This window comes from Polyodon spathula, chromosome 13, assembly GCF_017654505.1.
Source record: "Polyodon spathula isolate WHYD16114869_AA chromosome 13, ASM1765450v1, whole genome shotgun sequence".
Lineage (NCBI taxonomy): Eukaryota > Metazoa > Chordata > Actinopteri > Acipenseriformes > Polyodontidae > Polyodon > Polyodon spathula.
Window position 1 is genome coordinate 37,292,344 of NC_054546.1, and position 25,484 is coordinate 37,317,827.

Below are 25,484 nucleotides of genomic sequence, written 5' to 3' on the forward strand. Positions count from 1 at the left end.
GTCATTTAGTTTCCTTATTTCATGCTGTTTTCTTAGACAACTCCTTTCCTCCATAGGCTGAATTGATTACAGCCAGGCAGCACTTAGAAATTTTCTGAGAAACTGTTTCTCTAGCGTTGTAATTCACTGTATGTATATAGTCAGTTTGAATTTGGCCTTGTTTACAGTCTGTATTTCAATTGGATTTTTTATGTGGTGAAAAGGCTAAACCTGTTTAATCCTTGTTTGCTGCAATCAGGTTGTTTTAAATGTTGATTTTCTATCAGCACTGGAAGCAAAACCTTCATCTGAAGGGGCTGTAATAGAACAGATCCCCTACGGAAGCAACTCTTTGAGCAGGTCAAGAGTTAGATTTAATCAAAGCGCACAGCACCGATTTGTGACCTGGGTTCCATCCCTTTTTCTTATAATACTTTCAACAGCAGCTTTCTTTATAGCATAGAGGTATTTTTCCAGAAACCCTTATGATTATTGAATTGTTCTTATAAGTTGATATCAATTTTCAGTTTTTGAAGTTACAGAGTTATCCCATTGTTACTTCTAGTGTATATTGGCGCCTGGGTTATTGTATAAACATGCCATTATATTTGAACTGTTTTCCTTGAACAAATGTTTTGTAGGTTTGATCTTTACAGAAGGATTACTTTGTAAGTTCACGTCTTCAGTATAATTGAACCTTTTCCTGTGTAAATGATCAAATAAACACAACTGCAAAGTAATAAGGTTGTGAAGAAAAGGGTTCTGCGCTCTTAAATCAAATTCCCCTGGTTTTGCAAATATTCTCGTAATAGTCGCTATGTTTACTGTTCCCTGGTTGAGATAAGGTGTTCAAACAGAGGGTTCTACCGGTAAACAAAAAGATTGTTATGCAGTGTGTGGCATGGCAACAAAATAATAAACCAACAGAGTCTGTATAATATATATACCCAAGTCATAGTGCTGTCTAGAGTCCAGTATGTTGGACATTGAGAAAATGGGCATTAAATAGGTATGGAAACTTATCCAGGGCACTAAAGGGTTATACATTTATTAGGAAATCTAAGGGTTTTATTTCATCAACCTATACCCTACTATAGATTTCTTTAAAACCATTTTACTAGGCAATCATCCTTGATGGCATCAACCAGTGATTACCCCTAGACATGAGTACTTGATGTAAGCCAGGTGGTTTCCCTGGTAGAGGAAAAGACAAACAGCTGTGGTTTATCCCCATGAGTTAAACAGACACACGTTTTGGTTGTTGCCTTCATCAGTGTAATGTGTGTAAAGGTAAATGCTGTATTGTAACAATGTTACAGTAAACTACCATGGCCCAATACCTTTGGCTAATAGAGGTTATTCTGTAACAGTGAGTGGGGCTGTTGTGTTATTGCTACTTGGTACACTATTATCACTGTCACTTATGTAACCCTCAGACAATACACTGGAATGTTATTAGACAGGGTGTTTTAGCAGTGGTGCCGTACACAGATGTGGTCAAATATTTTATCAACTATTCAGTCCTTTAAGCCATTTAATTGTTGATATATTCATGGAAGGATTCATTAAAGTAAAACTGATCCTGCATACAGCTGGTTGCTGCCATTGTCTTGGCTGCATCTGATACACCCCAGTGCTAAGGATGCAGGAAATGTTACAGAACTAGACCATTGGCAACACAGGGCTTGGCCAGGAAATGAAGCAGCAACTGTAACATTTAATCTACTGTCTTGTATTATTAAAATGAATAAAGCAAGCAAAAAAATAAAGGGGTCTTCAGCACAAAAAAGAGTGTGATCACGTTGCTATTGGAAATCACAAGCAACAAAAAGAAAAGCTCTTACTTCTTAAAATTAGACGCAGGAGAGGAGAGGAAGAATGTTCTCATTCTAGATCTTAATGAAGGCAGTAATTTATTCTGCAGCCAGTGGACAGACTGCCTAAAAGCCATTGTGATCAACCTCAAGGAAGCAACCTGTTCAAGTAACAGAGAGAAGTGCTTCAATATCAATATATAATAAATAGTTATTCCAATCTGCATGCCATGTCATGCTCAGCTCTTGTTAATTAATATTTATGTCAATGCCTATGTTTTACAACACATTGTGGTACACAAAATGGAATGCTCTTTTCTGAAATTTTGATGATGTCATACCATCATCGTACTATAATTTCTCCCAAGTCTGGCACTTAAATGAATGTTGGCTTCTGTAATCAGTGTAATGCAGTCTGTAGATAAATCTCTGTAAATTTGTTGTAAATAAAGTTTAGTATATTTTGAATGTAAGTTTGGCAGGGTTAGGGTCAGAATACCATTCCTTACAAAACCAATGTGCAGCATGTGTCTTTTGTCTTGTTAAGATTAGTTGAGGGTAAATGAAGCCCAGGCACTTGGTTTAAAAGAGGAGGCAGATCCTTTATTCTAGGTTAGTTAATTTAAGGAAAGGGCAGAGAGCAGCAGGTTGAGCTATTGGTCTCTACACAATGCTGATATAGCATGGGTGCGTTTTTGATTTTTTTGTTTTGTTACTAGAAGCATGTGAGAAGCGCTGAACTGTAGCTTTATCACATTATCTATCTATCTATCTATCTATCTATCTATCTATCTATCGGTTACAATTGGAAAAAAAGACTAACATACAATGCTTAGTTTAGTTGACTGAATAGCAGAAAATACATTTTTTAAAAAGAAAGCTAAAAAAAAAACAGACAAGGTTTAACCAGATGGAACAGAGACACAATCTCTCTATATTTGCGCTCATTAAAACATGTGTCAGGTTTATACACAAGACCAATTTATTTGCAATTTGACTGTGCTTCCTTCTATTAACCTTGTAGTGTTTTGAAAGCCATTAAGAGCCTTGAACGGGATATTCCATTTTTAATCACAAGAGCCCTGTTGTGGAGCTTACTGAACCATGATCTATTGGATCACTGAAGTGCCGCATGCATACATGCACTTGCAAACATTACAGGCTCGGAGATCTTGCATGCTCTAATTCTGTCAAGTGTATAAGACAGAACCCCCGCAGAGCATGGGAAAGAGAATGCTGTGTACGTATGCTGTATTTGACGATAATTTGGGATGACCCCTTAAATACATGATTGGGAGTACAGCCCTATCTCCAAGGCTTTTTTTTTTTTTTTTTTTTTTTTTTTTTTTTTTTTTTTTTTTTTTTTTTTTTTTTTTTAGGTTTCACATTGTAAGCATGATACTTAGCACAGACAGTTGAGGGTCACTGCTGATCTGGAGGACTGGGCTACAGGGGGTATCCTGCACCACTGCCATGTTCAGTCTTGAGACCTGCAATCTTATCCCTTACATATTGATGCCGTGATGCATTTCTTTCAATATTATTGAAGTTGCTTTGACTGATTACTTGAATGTTATTGCATGTTTAAATAAATCCCATTGTTTTGAATAGATTCCTAGTAAATCATTCACTCAACATAACTAACACAATCTGTGATCTTTAAATAAAGTACCTAAAAGAATTTACTATAATATATAAATCTGGTGTCATTTCCAGAGAGTGATATCGAGAAGGGTTTATATGTTGTAATAAATGCGCTTATTACTTCAGTAATAATTTAACTCCGAAATACTACATTTATGGAGCAATACCAAGTACATATTCATAAAATGTTAAACGCTGTGTGTGGGAATTTGAATGAAGTATCAAAATGGTATTTTGTAAATGAAAATGGCAAAGGCACAAAACCATTCACAGTGAAACCATTCACTGCCCAGAGGACTTTTCATATAACACTTGTTAAATAAACTGTCTGAATGCAAAGGATGCGGCGATTTGATTCAAGTTTCCAAATTCTAAAAGGTATTGACAATGTCGACCCAAGGAACTTTTTTGACATGAAAAAAGAAGCAAGGACCAGCGGTCACAAATGGAGATTAGATAAAGAGGTGTTCAGAACAGAAAATAGAAGGCACTTTTTACACAGAGATTGTCAGGGTCTGGAACCAACTCCCCAGTAATGTTGTTGAAGCTGACACCCTGGGATCCTTCAAGAAGCTGCTTGATTAGATTCTGGGATCAATCAGCTACTAACAATCATACAAGCAAGATGGGCTGAATGGTCTCCTCTCGTTTGTAAACTTTCTTATGTTCTTATGTTGTTATGATTGCTTCCCTGAGTTTCTCTCACAACTATGTGAAGAGCTTCTGAGCTGTACGATGTGAAACACACTTGCCTCTCGGACTTCTCTCTTTTGTATGTTTTCAAAATTGACAACAAACTGGCACCTTGAAATTCCTCCCAAAATTCCTCCTTGTTTAGCTCTAGCCTTGGGGCTTTTGAAAGAAAAGGTCCCTTGTGCTAGGCTAACACTTTATAAAAAAAGACCTGATCAAAGCCAACTCTTAAATATTCAACGAGTAGATGCTGTTTTCAGTCACAACACAGGGCAAAGCTCTGCGTCAAGTTAATTTGTGGTGATTGTCCTGGACAAAAAAAAAATCTTCATTAGTATTTCCCAAGAAGCACAAAAAACTAAATCAATACTTTGACGGTGACCTTGCAGCAATCCCCTGAATGTTTCAATTTTTACTAATTATCTCTGTATCTTATTAGTTTTCCTTTTAGAACTAATCTATATCTTTTGATTGCAAGCTTAAAGGTCTATTTTTTTTAAAGCACGTACAGGGAAGAAATCTTTTTTTAAATGTAGTTGAAAAGGACTTTGCAGCATCACTCAATTTGAATATAACAAATGTATGTACAAGTTGTATTTGTAAAATACATATCAGAATTAATAGCAATACAGATACCTTTTACATGAAAGATGCAAAACTTGAATGAGTTGCATTAATGAGGTCCTTACCAAACTTGTAACTAAAACTCACATAGGATTATGAAATATCAGATAAGCCATGTAAACCAAGCATATACAGCAGTGTGCAAACATATTAGAGAATTAGCTTCTGTTGTTTTGATTTGTTGTGCATATGAAATCAAACCACTGCAACTGGAAATCTTGGCAAACTGTCAAAATAGGCAAATTAGTGATTGTCTAATTTAATAGATGACTTTAATAGGCTACACATGCAATTAATTTACTAAGAGAAATGTCACACATGACAAAGTGCATGAGACTTTTCACCTAATTAAGATGCCTAACTAACTTTATCAGTGGTATTGCAGAGCACATAGTATCTAGCTCACAAACCTCACTTTAACAATGTTTTGCTCTGTACATGTACTTAATAGATAAGTGTACCTAATTCATACAAAATGAGAAAGACAAGCCTGACAAATGCAGAATCACACAAAAATGAACACAATATAGCTCATCGATTAGAAGGCCACTGTTGTCTGTGCATTCCAGTGGCTAAATTGCTAATTCTGTTCTAATGTTTTGAAATATTCCTTGACGGCGCAGATCCCAAACTGCCAGGATCCTGTTCATCCCTATTGGGAACAGAAGATTTAGTGGTAGATTTCGTAGGTAGGTCCAAACACCCTGTTCCATAAACTCATCCTATAACCAAAAAGACAGTTTACCTGGAATTGCTGATGTCAATGTTAAATCCATTACCAGGAGCCACCAAAGGGTTTACTAGAGTCCTGAAATGAGTGCCATAGGTAGGCACTTCATTTCTCATTTAAATTTAACAGTTTCTCAGTGCAGTAATTACAAAAAGTAGCCTCTGAAAGCAAACTTCTATTTATTTTACACACTCTACATTGGAGGGACAGGAAGGTCATGTGGCCTAGTGGTTTGAGCTAAGTAGTAGGGAGTTATTACAGTATGGGCAAGAGGAACAGGGACATAAGTGTAACAGGGCAGGCTGGACACAAGCCAACACTGTACACTGCAAGTGAACGTTTTAACTACAATGGTTGTCTGCATTCATGGTTTCTGAGCTTTTAGATAAGCATGCGACTGGAAGGCAGTGTGGTCTACTTGTCCCCAGAAAGGAACTGCACAGTTTATAGAGGTGTAAATAATGGAAAGTGATTGACTGGCAGACCACATAATAAAGCACCCCTGTTTTATTAGAGATTGTGGATATTTAATGGGTAAATATACATTGCCAGCAGTTTGTATCTCCCAAGATAAGTACATGTTACCTCTGTGGGGAAAAAGCATGCTGCAGTTCTATAGGCACAGAGAAACTGTCTGCTACAGGAAAGCAGTGCTTTGAAGGACAATGACATTCTGAGAAGTTCTGTATTTCTAGGCAACACCAATCTCCATAATAAGCACCTGAGAGAAGCCAGCTTTATTATTACAAACAGAAAGAAATTCAATCAGGAATAGGGTGCTGATAACAGTGGAATATCAATGCAGGAAAAAACACATGAAAATAAATATCTCAACATAATAATGAATTGATTTGCATATAAAATGATTCAGGGATTTCACAACTATACAATCAGGTGTTCACTAATTGAACATCATTATTCAACTGGGTACACCCCCGCCCCCCACCATATCCGTTATTGATAATAAATATTGCTGCAATGAAAATAATTCTCAATAATATGGAATAGAAACATTGTCATCTAAAGCACAGTTGGACAATTTGGAAGTGCCTGCCTAAATAAAAGGAGAAGAGGTAAGCAGGTTGGAGTATTCACAGAGAGTAGAGAAAGAATTGCAAGCCAGCTCTTTACTCCACATGGATTAACACAGAGCCTCTCCAGATCATGTATATTATGCATTGCTTTTAAATTGTAAATGCTGTTCATCTCAAGAGCGTTTTCAATTGACAGCAGTACTTTAGAGTCTCAAGTGATTTAATAACAATAAACAAACCAATCACCTCATTGTCTTTTATTGTTTAAGGCAGGGCTGTCCAACTCTTCTGCTATTATGTAGCTCACTGAGCTCCACAAAATGGCTCTTTTCATTTAGAAGTGGAGGATCGCATTCAAAGTTATTCATGGATTTAAAAAGACTACAATGGACATCTGGAGTCTTTGAAAAATGTTGAATGCAAAGAATGCAAATACATTATTTTGTTTAAAAAAATGTATTGAGCGCAAACATAATGAAGCTGTTCCTTTTACAGCAGTCTGGTTAACCTATATCTCATTTTTGTCTAATTTATCACAGCTTTGCTACTATTCCCTTATTTAGTTCTAGTAACTAAGTTCCTGGTTAAAAATTGCAGTGTAGTAAATACTTAAAGCATGATACAGCAGAGTATGGTGAAGCCTAGCAGAAAACACCATGGCAAGGTGAATGCGTGGCATATGCACAGTATAAAATAAAATAGTTTACCATGAGGGAATTTATAAGGAAGAAATCATGGTAACAAAGTCTAATGTGATTTATACTGACATACAGCTCTCAGACTGATCTGTAAAAGTACAGAGCAGAAGAAAGTAGGTCTAATGTAATTGTGCATCTTTGAATTAGGCCATGACTACTTTCAATTCCCATCCTCTCAGTTTTGAAGCTAAATGAACATTAGGACAAGCCAGCTGTAAGATGCAGGTCTGATGCACAGATTTAAATGGTCAGTGTTTGTTCTCTGATGCCTTGGGTGTGAACAAAACACACTGTAACATGTCACTGCCTCATGTGATCTACTACGGTATAGTGTTTCTATTTCTAAATTACATTTGCATGTAATTGTACATGCATTATATACTTTAACCAGTCTGCCAGTCAGGTCAGAAAGCAAATTGAGGATGCAAATGAGAAGGACCACAATCATCAAATACAGTGGAAACCAAAATGCCACGGACAGCAGAGAAATTATTGCTTAATGCCTAAAAAGCTGAAGGACAATGGCTACAGCTACTGGCAGGAAACAGCAGGGGTTCAGCACTCTGGTTAGTGACCAGGGGGAGGGAAAGCAGTTGAGAGTGGAGACAGTTCTGAACGTTTTCAGGACCTTGGATAGCGACCTGTGGGAGCTGCTTACACAACACATCATCCCCATCGCTACCGCAGCATGAAATAAGTTAATGCTGGCAAGGACTTAGCATGGGCGGTTGCTACAGTGTGTGTATGCAAGGTTGCCACCGTTCCACTATTGCTTGCGTACATATCTCTAAAGGACCATTACCATTAGTTGGACTCTCAAAGATACTTCGTCCAAATTGTTATAAGCACCATATTTTTTTTTTCTGCAGAAATGAAACATAACACCAAATACATTTCTAAAACAAACATGGGATAACTTCAGGCTAGTTGCAAGCCCCTAAATAAAATATGTTGGAGTTTTTATTTGGTGTGTTTTTCCTTTCTGAAAAAAAAAAAAATGCGCTAATGGCATTTTGAAATAAATAATAGCTGTCAGAATCTTGGCTCATGTGTTTATAAACAAACAGCAGAGGTACTCATTCTAGATGTGTAGAGTAAATATATACAGTATATTTATTTAGTTCTATAACTCATGGTTCCATTTCTACTCTAACATCCGAGCCTTGTACTGTTTTTTGAGACCCGCCCTTATTGATATAGTCAGATACAGGTTTCTTAAACTACATGTAGTTATACTGCAGTTTCCACTTACTAATATTTACTATGTGCACTTAGCACACAATTATGTGATTGTGAGAATGGAAGGTCATATATGTACTTAACAAAGATACTTTCCTGAACTTATACATTTATATGTATTAAACATTTTAACATGTCGCTGCAGTGTAGTTAACATTAAGCGTATCCAAATCAATCAATAAAAGCAACACATAAAATAGATTGCTTTTACAATGCTGATGTCTGTTCTGTGCTGAAAAATTCTGAATCAGAAAGTAATACATCTTTACATAAGTAAAAGTCTATAATATTGATACTTGTATTATCCATAACATTACATTTCCACCAGCAATCACAGTTTTATAGGGATATTTCTCAGAATCAACTGAATTAATCTTGTCTGATCCTGAAATGCAGAAGGATAAGATTAGTTTAAAATAAAAGCAGCTGTTTTTACTAAACCACCTTCATCAGCTTATCAAACCACAGAAGGTCTCCTCTATGAGTGGACACGTCCTTCCCTATTAAAAAGACTCTGTGCTGGGGTGAGGAGAGAAGGGGGTGTTAACCCATTCAGTCATTGAACAATGAATCAGAGAAAATGTTTTGTAATGATTGAGAGATATTCAACTTCCTACTGAAGCTGCTGGTCCTAATAATAATAATAATAATAATAATAATAATAATAATAATAATAATAATAATCTAATATAAGATCTTCTAATTGAGTGGTCCTAACGAGGAGCTGCTGTTGGTTTATAATTTAAGCTTTTGAGTGGGCATCTAAGCATTTTAGCTAGTGCAAGATTGGTGATTGAATGAAATGTGCTGTGGCGCCAGTTTATTGTAAAATAAAAGGATTAAACAGAAAACAAAACTGCACACAAAACAAGTAGCAGGCTGGTGTAGACCCAGCACGCATAGCAATTGTTATTTAGTATTATTTTTATTTTGTTCTCCTCTTTCTCTCTCCCGTACCTCCTCACCCAACTCTGTGTGCGTAAAACATTCATTCTTTTATACAGCAGTGCCGATTCACTTGAATCTCGGCACAGACTGCACTTGGACTCATAGAGCACGTCCTGTGCACCTATACAAATACCCATTTTAATCTGCACATAAAATGATTGTGCAATCCCTGTTCCTAAATACAATTATACATTTTACATCCCCTGTGCTACATAACCCACACTGTGCACCACTATAATAATACATATAACAGACAACATGAAACACACCACATACAACATAAAACACAAAAAACGCACAGGGGCTGGGCACACTGCCACCTTTGCATTGCTATCTATGTATGCAGTTTACTACGCTGTAAAGACAACAGCTGAAGAAGGATGCTGTGAAGCTCCACCAGCAGCTCTGAAAGGGATGCTGTGGCTTTAAGCAGTGGTAGAAGAGAATGAATCGTCATGTTTGTGTCTTATAAAAAAAAAAGACTTTCTGGGCTGTGGAGCCACTCAGAGAGAGAGAGAGAGAGAGAGAGAGAGAGAGAGAGAGAGAGAGAGAGAGAGAGAGAGAGAGAGAGAGAGAGAGAGAGAGAGAGAGAGAGAGAGAGAGATCTGCCAGGAACAGCAGCGGTGGTCATATAGTACCATGGTACTATCATTGATCATCCATTTCTATTGGTACATATGGTGCCATTTGATCATTACTAACAGTCCTTAGTATAGAACTGTTGCTTTGCCAAAACTCCCATTTTAATAGATATGATCCATAAAAACAGGGATTTGTTTTTTGACTTGAATTGTGTTAAACATGAGGTCGCAGGTTTAACACAGAAGGCTGCAATCTCCATTGCTGCTGTTTGAGAAAATGAGTAGAGAACTAGGGAAGGGTCTGGTTCTTCTGCTGGGTGTCAGCTTTATTTTTCTACAGATATAAAACCATTGACAGTACAGTATGCCTGCAACTAGACAGTAATCTAAATCAAAACTGAATGGAATGGCCCACTAATGCTATAGGGTCACTGGTGTGCCTGTGAAACTTCAGCCATTGTGTTTTTCAATTTGAATTTGTGTTTTTCAGTTCATATCTACATAACAGTACAAGTGCTGCTCCAGCCTGACTGTCTCTAAAGCTTATATAACTGAACTTCAGGTGTTTCAAATTGAGAGCAATAGCTCTAACTTCAGTGCATTAGGATAGGCCCATACCCGCACCCTCAGCGATGTCCACTCTTTCCTTCTCTGGTTCACCTCATCAATGAACACCTGCAAACAATTTAGACTCATGGGGCCCTATTTTCCCCTCGGCGCAAACGTTCGCAAGTGCAGTGCAACACGTGCAAGGACGGGGAAAATACATTAGCACGCGCCTCCAGCACTTGCCCTCATTCTCCTGAGGCATCCGATTTTACCCTGAAGGGTTTGCACATGGACAAGAAATGTGGGCTTGGCAGTGTTTTCTCACCGTTTAATGAGCTAAAATGGGTGTAGTTTGAGGTATCAGTTTCAAAATGCTATTTTCTCCTCTCATCTGTGCGCTATTAAAAATTGCAAGTAAGACACGATCACAGATGTGTCTTCTTAACGCACTGTGACACCTCTCATAGAAAAAGCAGGGAAAGCAAGAAAAAAAACTAGAAAACATCTAAGATGGCTGAGTTTGAAGTTTTATATAATTTGTTGGCTCTTGACATAGAACAAAGGCAAAGGATAAGAAGCCGGAGATACCCTCCCTCCATTTTGCACACAGATGCAGCGCTGAATCGACCATTTATGTATGTAAATGCTTAAGTAACATATGATTGACTAAGTTTCAACCCCCGAGATTTGATTGGGAAGCGTTAATGTGCGAATGTGCAACTGCTGATTGCCCTGTTGGGAAAATAGCGGGAGCTTGCAGATTTGCACACCGTGGGCAGCTTTGTGTGCGTTGCACACAGCTTTGCATCTGCAAACGCCATGCACACGCCCTGGGAAAATTGGGCCCATTGGGTCAACCAAGAACTTCCAGATAGTTCCCAGCTGCAACAAACTCCAGATGATGACTGCTGTTCCTGATATACGGTACTAAATTAAACCATCCAACTCTTTAGACTAAGTATAAGAGTTACCGTACTAACTCAAATTAAAACCTCACTAAAGCCACGTTTTCTGATATGAAACCATTAATAAAACCGATATCTGATATAGAGAATACAGAATATTTTCTAACATTTATAGCTTTCATTTTTAATAAGGCATGAAATAAAATTAAATAAACCCCGATAACGATGTGCTTGTATTAGTCACTCCAAGGTTGATAAATTGAAAAAGAAAATGTGCTCTTTTCCAGATAATTCCAGCATTTCTCTTGAACGCAGCTAAGTTATATGTGCCACTCAAAACTTTTAGGCTAATTAAAATGTATTATCTTCATGTTTTACATATACATTTCTATATTGTTTTGCAGAACAAATACAAATGCTTAATCATATAAATCCTTCGAACTATAACGAACAGGAATCAGTTTGTTTGTGAGCGACCCTCCACTTGAGTTTTACGTTTAAAACATTAAATACTCAACATGTGTGCACTTTATTAAACCCCACAAATAACTCACCTTTTGTACTTCAGTTGGATTACTTCAGTGCCTGTAAACTTGTACGTTCATATAACACTTTTAAAGCTTTTACCAGTTTAACGCAGTTTCATGTGTATGACTGTGAGTACAGCAGAAGAGCGGGAAACTGCTTCTCCCGCTGCCTCCTGTCAAATTCGAGTTCTTTCCTGTCAGCGTAGATGTTGTCACGTGACTCCTACTTGCTCACTGATTGGATATTTGTCCAGGATGATCGTATCCGATTGCATGAAAATAGAGCCCCGCTCGATAGCTTGCAATAGGATGCAATCCGATAGAGCATGATTGCATGTGCAATAATGATGCGATAACCATGCAATCACGGGCTGCAATCTGATTGCACCGAAGTTGCAGTGTATTGTGGCCTTTATACTGCAACTTAATGTGTGATTCTTACTAACTCTGAATGTTCGTTGCAATTGACCAATAAACCGCTATTCATGTTTGAACATATTCTTCCCCTGTTAACAGACCTCTGGACATTAAAAGCAACTAGATGAAACAAAGTGAGGTGAGAGTGAGAGGGGGAAGAGGATGGGAAGAAAGGGTGGGGAAGTTAGAACAAAAAAATAAAGGGAGGCTAGCTCCAGGAGACAAGAGCTGGCACCTGTGATGGAGAGAGAGAGAGAGAGAGAGAGAGAGAGAGAGAGAGAGAGAGAGAGAGAGAGAGAGAGAGAGAGAGAGAGAGAGAGAGGAGAGAGGAGAGAGAGAGAGAGAGAGAGAGAGAGAGAGAGAGAGAGAGAGAGAGAGAGAGAGAGAGATGAGGGAGCAAGAGATCACTTGAGCAGGGAAACTGGAGTTGCAGTGTTCTGCACAGTGTGATCGAGACTGCCATCGGTAGTTGTTCGCTCACTATCATAAGAGTGGGGCTGGGATTAGGATTGTTGTTGACTATCTGGAGAAAGTAGTAGCACAGGGGGGTAGTGTAACTGCTCTGCTTTTTTTAAAAAAGAGGGTCTTTGACAGGGCACTTTACACTGCCAGGCACTCAGGAACAGAATTTGGTTGGTTGGCTTCTAATTGATGCAGCAAGATGCAGGTGAGAGATTCTTAAAATATTTTTTATTCAATGAAAGCAGTGCATGTGATTATTTTATTTACTTTTTTAAATCTAATTGAGCAAAATGTGAGATGTTAAATCAAGGGATTGCGGCAAGGCATTGCGGCATAAGCTGTTGGGGGTATATTCTATAACATGAGATACATTCTTATGTTACAGAATACTTGAAAACATTTTTTCAGACTTTTTTTTTAACCACTAGCACACATGAAACTTGCCTTATAAATAGCTTGACAGATTTTTAAACATTAACTTGTTTAATTTGCGCAGATTTTTTCTTTAACATCAGTAACTCTGCTAGTTTTAACTGTCTGAATCATTTGTAGCTTTAGTGGGAACTTCTATTTTACACAGTTAAACACACACACATATATATGTGTACATATATACATAGACATATATACATCTACATGTATGTATGTACATATACATCTACATCTTTTCTGTAACTTTTAAAATAATGGTGACAGATTTATAATGCATTCCATGCATTCTATTAGAATTATGCTTCCTATATGCATTGCAATGTCTGTTTCATTTGTTTTTTGTTGATCATGAAAGGTGAAGAACAGTGACTGGATTTATGAGAGATTGTGACAATGGTAATAGTTGTACAGAATTATGCCACATTGGATTCCACTAATGGGGGGGGCAGTGAGCAGTAAGCCACACAGTGTTATTCCGCTCTGCACTTGAGGGAGGCTCATCACATGCCCGTTTGCTAGCATAAAAACACATGCTAGTAATGAGCTCTGAATGCCCAAGGATGTAGAGCTGACAAGATCATTATTAGTGTTCAGTGTTACTCACAGCGAGTAGGCAGTGAGGCAGACAGGCAGACAGGCAGGCAGACTGACAACCGCACTCAAAGCTTCTTGAAAAAGCCCCGGGCACCCACTTCTGAGGAAGAAAAGAATTGCTTTACACAGTGTCACTTCAAAATCACACATTTCGCCCTATGTTGTTTCTTCAAACAATACTGCTTTGTTGAATCTTCTCCAAGTTGTTGTCACTATGCCAGCTCTCAATACCACACCTGTGTGTATTCTTCTTTCTGGATATCCTTGCCAAGCTAATACTTCTACTCAATTTACCCATCTTATTTTTGGGGTCACAGATTTCTTTCTGCTTGGATATTGCTGTGAAATAACTGCTGGATAACACAGCTGCAATATGCTGTGGAGGCTTTATTATGGGAAAACAACACCCATGCTCAGGAGACTTCATTCACTAAGTAATAAGAAAAAAAGATTTTTAACTGCAGCATACCGACAATATTGCACCCACCATTTGGTCTAATGTAATCACCCCAAATATAGTCATAGACATAGACATAAATACATCCCACATTCTCTGAGAGCTCAGTACAGGGGATTTAAAACTGAGTCATAGCTAGCTCTCTCTCTCTCTCTCACTTTCTCTCAGTCTTTCTTTCTAAAAGACCTCCACACAAACAGCAAGCCATGCTAAATGCCTCCAAGTGCCACTTAAATAAACTGCTGCCTTGATAGACTTTGAGTTAAGTCCATCCGACGCATGCAAACTACATTACCTTCCAACAAGTCCTAGGACCGATTCATGAATGCATTGGTGTCTCTACATAAACAATTGTCTGGCTTTTAAAGCTTTATTTGCAGTGGTACTATAAAATGCACTATTTAAGTTTCATGCCCTTTGTATCGTATTCTGACTCTGGGCTCAGTAATTATCTTGGCATCCTTGAATCGATCCCATCCTTTAAGACGCAATCCACCTCACAATTAACGTAACTATGCAATTCAGTTTACATACAGTTTCTGCAACTGTAAATCGGAAGACTTCTGGAACTAAGAAAAACACAAAAGAGAAAACTACTATGAACCAGAGAACACATTTGAGAAGAATAAAATATGAATAATAAGCTTGCAAGAGAGAGACTGAAGCAATACTGTACTGCAGTATTAAATTGAAGTGTCATATCAAACCCACACGAGCAGTATTTACTTCTATAACAATCACAGTATTTTTTCAATTTTAAAAAGGGGAACACAGGGATTTGTCTGAATTAGATACATTTATTATATAGCGTTATTATTCTGTAATTTCTCTGTTTATCTCTCCTGGCAGGGACGTGCTGCAGACTGGGAATTGGACCACTGGACCCCCCTATCCTAGGGGAGACTGCAGAGAGTGACAGAGGAAGGGAGAGAGAGACAGGATCTCCACCGCGTCTGTCATGCCAACCCTCCTCAGTAACCTGACTGGAGGGTCTGGGTGGCTGGTTGACCCCACAGGTGACCCGAACCTCACAGCAGTCCAGACTGGGGTCCCCCTGGCCCCGATCTGCACGTTGTGCTGCTGCGGCCTGCTAAACCGCACTCTGGCCGTGGTCTTCATGGTCAGCCTGGCGCTTGCTATCATCCTCGGCAACGTTGTCACGCTCGTCGTCTTCCTACAGACCCGACTGTTCCGCACACCACAAGGATACCTCAAAAGTAATGCAACGGGACCCATGTCCATATTTCAACACTCACTTTATATTATTTTAATAAGTGGCCATGACAGGAAACCCTTAAGATCTTGTCACCTATAAAAACACAGAAGATGAACTGAAATGTCTATGAAACTACGATACCAGATAGAGTTCATTAGTGCCCTAGAGAAAAGTGCAGCATGGCTGGAAATACACATCACACACAGTGAGATATAAAAGATTTTTGATAAAACAAAAAAGAAAGCTGTTTAAACAAGGTTTGGGCTATTTGCTGTGTTCAGTGTGTTTTTTTTTTTGCATGTGTGAGACAAAGAAAATATACCCCACCAGGCAGTACATAGCAGTGTGAATTAGAGGATTTCCTGCTAATTGACACTGTTACATAAGGTGCTATTAAAATTTCTAGTGTACAAGACCGCGTATGCCTCTTTGTAGATCTGTTTGGCGAAAACTACATTTTCACTGCTGTTTTAGCCCAAAATCCTGTAATTATTCTCAATCACAAGATATGAAGAAAATCCTATAGAATTGGTCTTTATTAATGGGATTCAAAATGTTTTTAAAATAATTCTGTAGAGACCTGTTACTAGCTACTGTAATACCTGTGCCTGCACTGGTGATGCTGATAGGACAGGACAGTTGCTGGGAGCTGATGCAATATTTCTCTGTATTTGTTTAAATTCCCCAGTGTGGTAAAGCTTTACAAAGAAATTTGCAGCACTTTTCTATGTGTGGTTTTAAAAGGTTTAGTTTGTGAATGGCTGAGCCTTAATTTGGCTCTGCTGCCATTGATCAGTTGTGAAAAGTACTGAATAGCTTGTTATGCTTGTTAAGTGTTGTATTTTAATTATATTGAGACTTTCATCTCAAGGACGTTTCCTGGTTAGAAACGATATATTCGCTTTGTTTGTTTTTTTGTGAGGCTTCCTGCAAAGTGAGGGGCAAGTGCATCACATACAAGCAGGCACTGTCTGTGAGATTCTTCTTCACTTTATAGCAAAGGTATTTGTGCTATTTAACGTAGCTTTGCACAGCTGTTGGAAGGCAGAGGAACCAAATAATGGGAAAAGAGTGTATTGTATTACCACCACAGGCTAACACACCTGTTAATGTAATTCAAATAGTCAACTGAAGTAGTTTTGCTTTGACAATTTGACCCCCATTTAAAAATTACTTTATACAACTATCAATTTAACTGCTCCTTAAGTGCTTGTTATTTATTTATGTGTATTATTTGTTTGTATAAATGTGTGCTTTGTTACCTTTCTCCCTGGCAGTGTCTCTGGCACTGGCAGACATGATGGTTGGAGTGCTGGTGGCGCCCTTCTCCATCTACACAGAGATCATGCTGATGGTGACCAGCTCTCTGCCGGCATGGTACCAGGGGAGTCGGGGTGTCTTCTCTGGGGGCCTGCGGGGGCCCTGGCAGCCCTGCAAGCTGATTGGGCCTGTGTTTGCTGGTTGTACCTTCGTGTCCATCAGCACCATCTTTCTAATGACTGTGGAGCGCAGCGTGGCCATCCTCAAGCCGCTGCACAAGGACGTTGTGGTAACACGCCACCGCACCCTGGTCCTCATCACCCTCTCCTGGGCAGCCAGCTTCCTGCTGGCCATGGCCCCTCTGATCCTCAGTGACGCCTTCACCCTGGAATACAACGAGTGCAGCCGCATGTGCAACTATGCCCCCTTGTGGAAAAACGGACTGCCACCGCCAAATGGGAATATTATGCTGCTTTTCCCCGTTTTTGACTTCACCTTGCTGGGGGCGACCCTGGTCATCAACATCCTCTCGTTCTCCAGCATCAGACGATACTCCCGCAAGCGCAAGCTGCTTGCGGAAGGGGGCTCAAGGGGGGACATTCACAATGGGTGCACGCACAGACCCTCGTTCTCGGACATCAAAGCGGCCAAGACAATTGGCATCCTGACATTTGCTTTCACTGCCTCCTTCACCCCCATCGCCGCTTTCGTGTTGGGCAACGTGGTGGGATACCAGTGGTGCAACTTCTCCTTCTTTGCCTTCTGGATCCTGACCTCAAGCAGCTGCTGCAACGTCATCATCTACAGCGTGCGGGACCAGCGATTCCGCAAAGGCGTGACGCTGCTCTTCCGCAGAGGCCCTGCCCCCCCCCTCGGGGGAGAAGAGTTGAAACTCCCAGGGGGCTTTCAAGGGCTCCCTGCAAAAAGCATTCAGGGGTAGATGTACTAAAGTGTTGCGGCTGTCGCAATAGTTGCAAACCAGTTGCAAATGAGTTGTAAGTCTAGGGTGACATGTACTAAACAAGTGCAATGCTGTTAGCGACTTTTTAGGGAATGCTTTGCAGCAGCAGTTTTTCTTTGCGATTCAGCCTTGGATGAAAATATAATTATGGGTGTTCCTGCATAAATTTGAAAAAATGGGATGGGGATGAGGGTTTTAAACTAGATTAATAAAGCTGCCGACAATTGTGACACTTTCAATTGCATCAATTTGTTAAGAACTCTTGAAAGCAAGTTTTAAACAGTAATAATTAGTAATGACACCTCCTTATGTTGGATAAACATGTCCAACATAAGGAGGACCAATTTACTGAATGATTATGAAAAGCTTTTTGGGAAGGTGGAGCCCCCACTATAGAGTATGATGGGATTAAACTACCTTTCCTTATTTGTTCAAAAACAATGTTGCATAACTCTTGCAATGCTAGAGCTCTTGCTAAGAGGACACAACAAATATGTAAATTAATATATTGCAGCTCTCTTCATAAACATATTTTCTCTTTGTGCATATGACAAAATGTATACTTTACGAACTGTCGCAACGAAAATGCTAATTACTGGCCCATCTTACTACATCTACCCTTCAGTTTGCTAAATAGTTTCAGTTCAAAGGTAGCCCACAGTTAATTAATCATTTTGTATTATTTTTAAGCTAATTTGCATATTGTGCTTCCTGGCTCGCAACCTATAAATTAATCTTGAATAAATGAGTTTTTAATTTTAAAAACTGACCTTGGTAGCATTATCAATTACCCCTTCATGGAACAGTCTTTCTGGTCTTCTGTTTAAAAAAATTACAATAAGAAAAGCAAAAATAACTGTTGGGAAAACAAATATGCCCCACATTATTTCTGTACAAGTCTTAGATTTAATTTGTTAAAAAAATTTGTACCCCACACATTAATTACATGGACTTGTATTTTCGAAACTACCAGCTAAAAGGGTAGTTGAATTAGACCTTCAATGTGTTTCACTGTCTGTGAATCTGCCGGAACCCTAATTACTGTATAATTTCATGTTATATTATTGACTGAAACTGATATGTAGATCTGATTTTCTAATACATTTTCTAATAACATTTTTTGTAAAATTAAATAAAAGTAGATTTCTTTTTTCTTCACTCTGGTTTTGGTGCTCTTTAGAAAGATAGTGATTACAAGTAACTGGATCTCCCAGAGTGCCTTGCTGTGAAGATGCAGTTCCAGTAATTGGTTGCTCTGGAAACCACCAGAAGCCATTCTCTTTTACATGCCTCAGTTCAAAGAACAAACACACGTTGCCATTTAGTGGCAGTAAATATTTCATTGCTCTTGAAAATGCAGCATAAGCGATAATAATATAATATAAATCCACACTTTAAATCAAATCTGTTTCATTGAGTACTGGTGGATTGAATAGCAAATGTGCAATCTGATAGTGGTTTTCACATTACAATTAGGTTTGGGGTAGCATTTAAGGTTAGAATTAGGTTTGTGTATAGATGCTCCAGGAAGCATGGATGTTCCTGACACATTTGGCTCTGGATAAATAGACAATATGCAGGTGGGTTGGATATGGGGAACTTGACATTTGAACTACAAGATAAGTAAAAAGAAATAACTACAAGATAGTGAGAAACAATGCATAATACAGTGAAACACAGGGTATTGTACATTAAATACAAACAGTAAAAAAAACAATGCAAATACATTAAACACAAGGCTAGAATGTGAATTATAAACATTGTGTCATACAGAATCATACCAATAAGATGGAGTGAAAAACCTGTAGCAATTTAGACAACAGCTAATAACAGATATCAGGCTTAAAGAACATTGAAAGCAAGTGAAAACAAGTGGGTCTTGAGAGTTGATTTGAAGCGAGCGACTGTGAGAGCTACAAGTACTAAAGCTGGTAGAGGGATCCAGAGATTCGGGCCATGAAGCTAAAGGAGCGCTGTCCGAGTGTGGTCTTGGGTAACAAGAGTCAGAGGACTTCAGCTTGTGTGCAGGGACATAGTGGATGAACAGGTTTTCTGGCATTACACGGGTCAAGTTTTGATATGCTACCACATTCTGTCGATGTACCACTTTCTGGCCCTACACGAGATCAAGTTTTGACTCGACATGCACATGACTCGACCTGCATTCCATATGACTATGCTTTTGCTAGATGAGCCACAGCGGACCCATTCTATTTGTAGTTCTTTAAGTTGTTGTGTCTTTACTCAGTGAGCCACAGCGGACCCATTCTATTTGTAGTTCTTTAAGTGGCTGTGTCTTTACTCGGTGAGCCACAGCGGACCCATTCTATTTGTAGTTCTTTAAGTGGAACTATCGAGACGCAATCATATCACTCAATTTTAATTTTATGGAAGTTCAGTTCCATGTTAATAATCAGCGGTAGACTACCATTGTGATTTCCAGCCCATATGCCATTTGCATGTTTATTGTTTATTTCAGTATATACATTGATGTTGCTCCAACAATATTTAAGACATACAAAGACAGCTATGCAATGCATTAATAATACTGATGAATAATACAGACTGTAATTATTCATGTATCTATGATAAAATCAGGCTGATGGGAATATTTAATGTTTTATATTTAATATTTTAAGTGGGATAAACCCAGGGTCTGTAATATGCAGCAAACAAGAGACAAATCAATAGCCAATTACAGTCTGACTTTAACTTAAACGCAAAGGAGATAATTGAAGATATCTGTAACCGACGCAAACACATTATACATACATTTAAAAAAAAAGACTCCTTGCAAATGCCATGCAATCTATTATTCTGAAGGGTAAAATCAAATGATAATAACAACAACAGCAATAACTACTATGTAAACACACAAGGTGACATTTTTATATTTTAAATTTCACATTTTATTAATAGGTGCTTAGTTTGTTGCTTGTTTTATAATATCTACTTATTAATTATTCCCAACCTCTGCATTACTTTAACTTAACTGGATGCTAATTACATTATTGAGTTTATTTATTTATTTTTTTTTTTGGTTTGCTGTGTTAATACTATGGAATTATGGTGCTGTACTGGAATGGTACTATAAGAGAAAAAAATATATATCATAAAAAAAGTGACTGTGTAACTGTTTGGCTGTCTGAAACATGATTGAATAGATAGGAAGCAAGGAAATACTTTCTGTTTTCTATTTTTAAAGAGTAGGAAATTAAATGTTATTATCAGAGTGTAATAACACATTATTAACAGACAGACATTTGTGGTCAGCACGTATTGTTTCTGTTCTCATCTGTCTGAAGAAGAAGGGATGTTCAAGCAAAGCAGATTTCCATTTACCTTGCCTTCAAATAAAAAAAGACTTGTTTGCCATTGAAGTTTTTAGTATTCAGCATTGTTGAGTGTTTAATAACAGGGGATTATTTCCATTCCTGCAAATTGCAGTGTACCATAGCTCAGATCTGTACTATAGATAAGAAACAGCGTAACTGTACAACCCACCTTGACCTTTCCCCTTTCACTCCAAGAATCATCTAGAACACAAATCCTCGACCAACAGTCCAGTTATCTTCTGCCAAAGACAATGACAAAAAGAGAAGAAAACTAATACAACCTCAAGTCTGTATCTTTATAAAGTTATGATTGCTGCTGCTTCTGCATATTGTTTCAAAATATATGTATTAACACGGTTGTATGGATTTCATTTAAATGTACTGTCTCCAATCAACTGGGACCCTCCAAAGTAACTCTGCTACCTCTTTACCTCTAAAAATTTCTGTGCACACATATCTATAAAAACCTTTCTCAACCCTAGATGAAACAGAAACAACAGCAATACCGTTGAGAGGGACTTTTATTTAGTCTAAGCACAAGTACTTTCTATTTTAACATCAGCATACAGTGACATGTCTTTTCTTGGAGAGTATTGGAGTTTCACACGGAGCAAGCCAGGTGGTGAATAGATAACATTACACAGAAGTGTGGCACTTTGGAGTTTGCTTTGCTTTTCTGTTCCTATTCTTTGTTATACTTGTCTTATGCTTCACCACGATTCAGATATGATTTCTTCAGCTTTCCAAAGACATTACATAAGACCATCATATCAAATTGGAAATACACAGTATTTTAGTCTGAACCATGACAACTTAAAAAGTTAAGGTGGCAGTAGAGTTTATTTAAGCTACTCTATAATAAACTAAAATAACGCATCACCATAAAAGGGTTAACAGAAAGATAAAATAAAAAAAGAATGTTGTGTGTCTGAGTCCAGTAAAAGATTAGAGTCAGCCGAGAGCAATATCGTTCAAAGAGCTTCAGACCATACTGTCCCCACCCACATGGTAATTAAAAACTCTCTAGGTAGAAACAGCAAACAGCTATTGCTTTTCAAAGAGAGGATTGTGGAAAGATGTGACTCCCTCGTTACTTTGGGTCTCTTGTGTTGCACCAGCGGCAAGCAGATGGTACTGTGCTGTAAGCTAGACAAGAACAAAGACAGAACCAACATCATCACATCTGATTCTGAGACAGCAGGTATGTGGGAGTTCTGCCACCTTATGTGCTGTTGGGGTACAATCAGGACAGATGAGGTTGGGTTCGAAGCCCAGTGGTTAGCTTAAGTAAATTAATTGCGAACTTTGTTGACACTAAACCTTTTCATCTTGCAAACAACTACATGTTATTTTAGGTATTTGGTGTGAAGCAGGATTGCAATTCTAATTTTGTGTAAGTACAGTAAGGCTCAAGCAGTAGTGCATCTTAAGAGGCAGTTGAATATTGTTTATATATACCAGTATTTATCATTTTTTTATACTGGATGTACCTGTAATTACACTTTCTTTTTAAAAACCAAATCTTTTTTTTTTCATAGATATTATTTTTTGTTGGTGTAATATATTCCCCTTTGGTAAAACAAAACAATTGGATAAAAAAGATCCATATGATAAAATATGTACATCCCTTTACATATGGAAACCTGGAATCCTCTAATAGAACACATAGCTGCATCATGGGAAAGAATTGTCTACTAATACATTATAACAAAAATGCATAAAAGCAGCTCAAGAAGTACTAGCTATAGACTTTTACAGACAAAACGCAAACTGTTCTAGGACTTATATACTGCTTGGCAGCTCAAATGATGTATCACATAACAACAAGTTTCCTAAAAGATAGATCGATACATATCCAGAAAAAAATATTAACATGAATAAAACATGTATGAAGGTTGGAACCTGACGCTGTGGTGATGTCACGGCTACCGAAACACTGAGTTCTCCATTGTCAGCTCTCCAGCATTGTCAATCTGCACATACATTAAATAATAAGCATTCTCAGCTCTGTGGCGATGTCACCGTAACTGTGCACCTTAATATAAACAGGTTCTGCATTAGCAGTGTAATTGTGAGAGTGCTTATCCTGTGACACATATGGCAGGTACTTTACAGAGGCTAATCCCCAGTTAGTGAGCTGTCTTAAAGTACTGCGGTCTGTGTTGGTTCATTACCCTTTATGATAGAGAAAATAGAATGTAGGGTATCATGCACAGTTGTTCCTATCTTTTTTAAAAAACAAACAAATGTAAATCCATGTCTGTGCTTCCTGCTGGTTTAATCAAACTAATGAATGGTATGTAAGGTATACCTTATTTAAGGTTTGTGCAAGTATGGGAAAGTGTGAAAGGAGTTGATACAAGACCAACCCTTGAAGTAAGCCTGAGGTCAAATTAGATATAATGCATGCAAAGGGAAATTTCCTCTTAAGTTACACGTATTTGCATATGGCAGAAGGGGAAAGGTTAGTGTGGGTCGGGCACTTACACAAAGATATTAGTATATAGCAGCACAGGCAACAGCTGGTGCTATGCAGTTCATTATCAATGATACAGACAGAGAGGCACACAGTGTGGTAACGCAGCAAGAACTGACCCAAAGCAGTGCCCTAATCACTCACACTGCTCCAAAGACTTGTGTTTCCATTGCTGTGGAACTATTTCAACTCCAACATATTCTTTAGTCCTCTGAAGCGTTGAACAGGGTCTCTAATAAACCCTTATTATTCTCTCATCAGAGGAACTGACTGTAACTAACACACGTCAGCCTTTCTTCATCACTGAAATGAAGAGAGAGCTCTCACTGAAAGTAGCTTTTAATGTCATTTATTTTCACAAGCTGACTTAAAGGTTAGTAAAAGCATTTGTTTTGCAGAGAACACAAAGTAATCTTGACACAAACACTCTACGTTGTGTATTCTGCTTCAAAAATACCTTGCTTTGCAGCATGTCTTTGTGAAATATATGAAGGTTCATCCAATAAAAGGCACAGAAAAAGTAATCTAAACTATTCCTTAGCAGCAGTTTTTTCTTCGCTTTGGTGTGATTTTAATTTTCCCCTCTTTTTATTGGCATCAGCAATTCACTGCGAACAAATGAATGAGCGACATTGATGAAAACATGCATGTAAGGACTTGGGGAAATGAGCTTCACAATATCCACATGTGCCCAGTAGGAGAGAAGTGCATCAAAGAAGGATTATTGTGGACACATCTTAAGGTACAGGTTGTATAGAATCCATTACCAGGCTAAGTGCAATACTGTACATTTAGTTTCAAAGTTCTCCTATCTGCTTTGTTACTTTATCATGCATATTTACACTGATATAAATTATGCAGGGTTGGGGGGTGGATCAGGGTGCACTAATAAAACAGGCAATTTAGAAAGGAGCCTCTAAAAGCTATTTATTAAACAGTCCCTCTCTTTAGTTGTTTTTTTTGCTTTGATCTCATCAACACTGCCTGAAGTGTTTTTATCTCTCTGTCTAAAACATTCAATGAATACATTCCCTGTTTCAGTCTCGTGTTTACTAATGTTGCTGCTTTATTGACTAGATGAAATCATGCCACCCATAACTTTACGCAGGAAATCAGAAGGTGTATAAGAACTCTTGATCAATGTACAACATATATATTTTATAACTATATTATATATATATATTATATATATATATATATATATGAATATATATATATAATTAGATATATCCATTAGTCCGGACATCAGGTCTGTCAAGAAACTTGTGAAAAACTAAATGATGCTGCTTGGAACAGTATAGTACAACATTGTATTTACTGACACATTAATGCTTTATGAATATCATTCACTATGTCCAAAATATGTGTAACTAGATGAGCTCAGGATATTCCCCTTGACACAGCATCGTGTGTTTGAATAGTACCCGAGTAGTCCTTCCCCTCTCTCCCAGTCACTGGGGCTCAGCTAGGCTCTGTCTACAGTCCTTTAACAGCAGCAGCTCATATTTCAAGCGTCCTTCAAAAGCTTTTGTCTAATCTTTGAAGCCTTGAGTTAGAATCAAAGAGAAATGAGAGAAATTAGTTTATTAGCACCTAGTGAACATTAGTCCACATTACAAAAAGCACCACTCATTTCATCACTATTAGACAGATGCTTGAGGGGCTGACTGAAAGGTGTTCAGCTGAGGATTGAAATGCGCTTGCTGCCAGGGCTGTGAAGTAAATCTGTCATTGCACCTTCTGGCACTGTGCTTCACTATATCACCAAATTTGTACATTTAAAAAAAAAAAAAATAACAACAAACATACTCAATATGTACATTTTTCATTAATTACAGATTAAGCCACAGCACAGTTTTGTACAGATGAAGGACTGCATACATTAGTTATTCATCTGTATGCAGTGTCT

General features: G+C 38.1%; 1 protein-coding gene across 1 annotated transcript; it reads left to right on the forward strand.

Annotated features, from left to right (window-relative positions):
* The first annotated feature begins 15,285 nt into the window (after positions 1-15,285).
* LOC121325322 (trace amine-associated receptor 13c-like) lies at positions 15,286-17,743 on the forward strand. The gene is made up of 2 exons (XM_041267752.1): positions 15,286-15,544; positions 16,821-17,743. Exons 1-2 carry the CDS (start codon positions 15,286-15,288, stop codon positions 17,741-17,743), a joined length of 1,182 nt encoding a protein of 393 aa, XP_041123686.1.
* The last annotated feature ends 7,741 nt before the right edge of the window (positions 17,744-25,484 follow it).

What these genes read in the sequence shown, in the direction of transcription:
- LOC121325322 (XM_041267752.1), top strand. Translation starts at nt 15,286, where the DNA reads ATGCCAACCCTCCTCAGTAACCTGACTGGAGGGTCTGGGTGGCTGGTT. An exon ending in ACCACAAGGATACCTCAAAA is followed by an intron (nt 15,545 to 16,820) that starts GTAATGCAACGG and finishes TCTCCCTGGCAG; the next exon opens with TGTCTCTGGCACTGGCAGAC.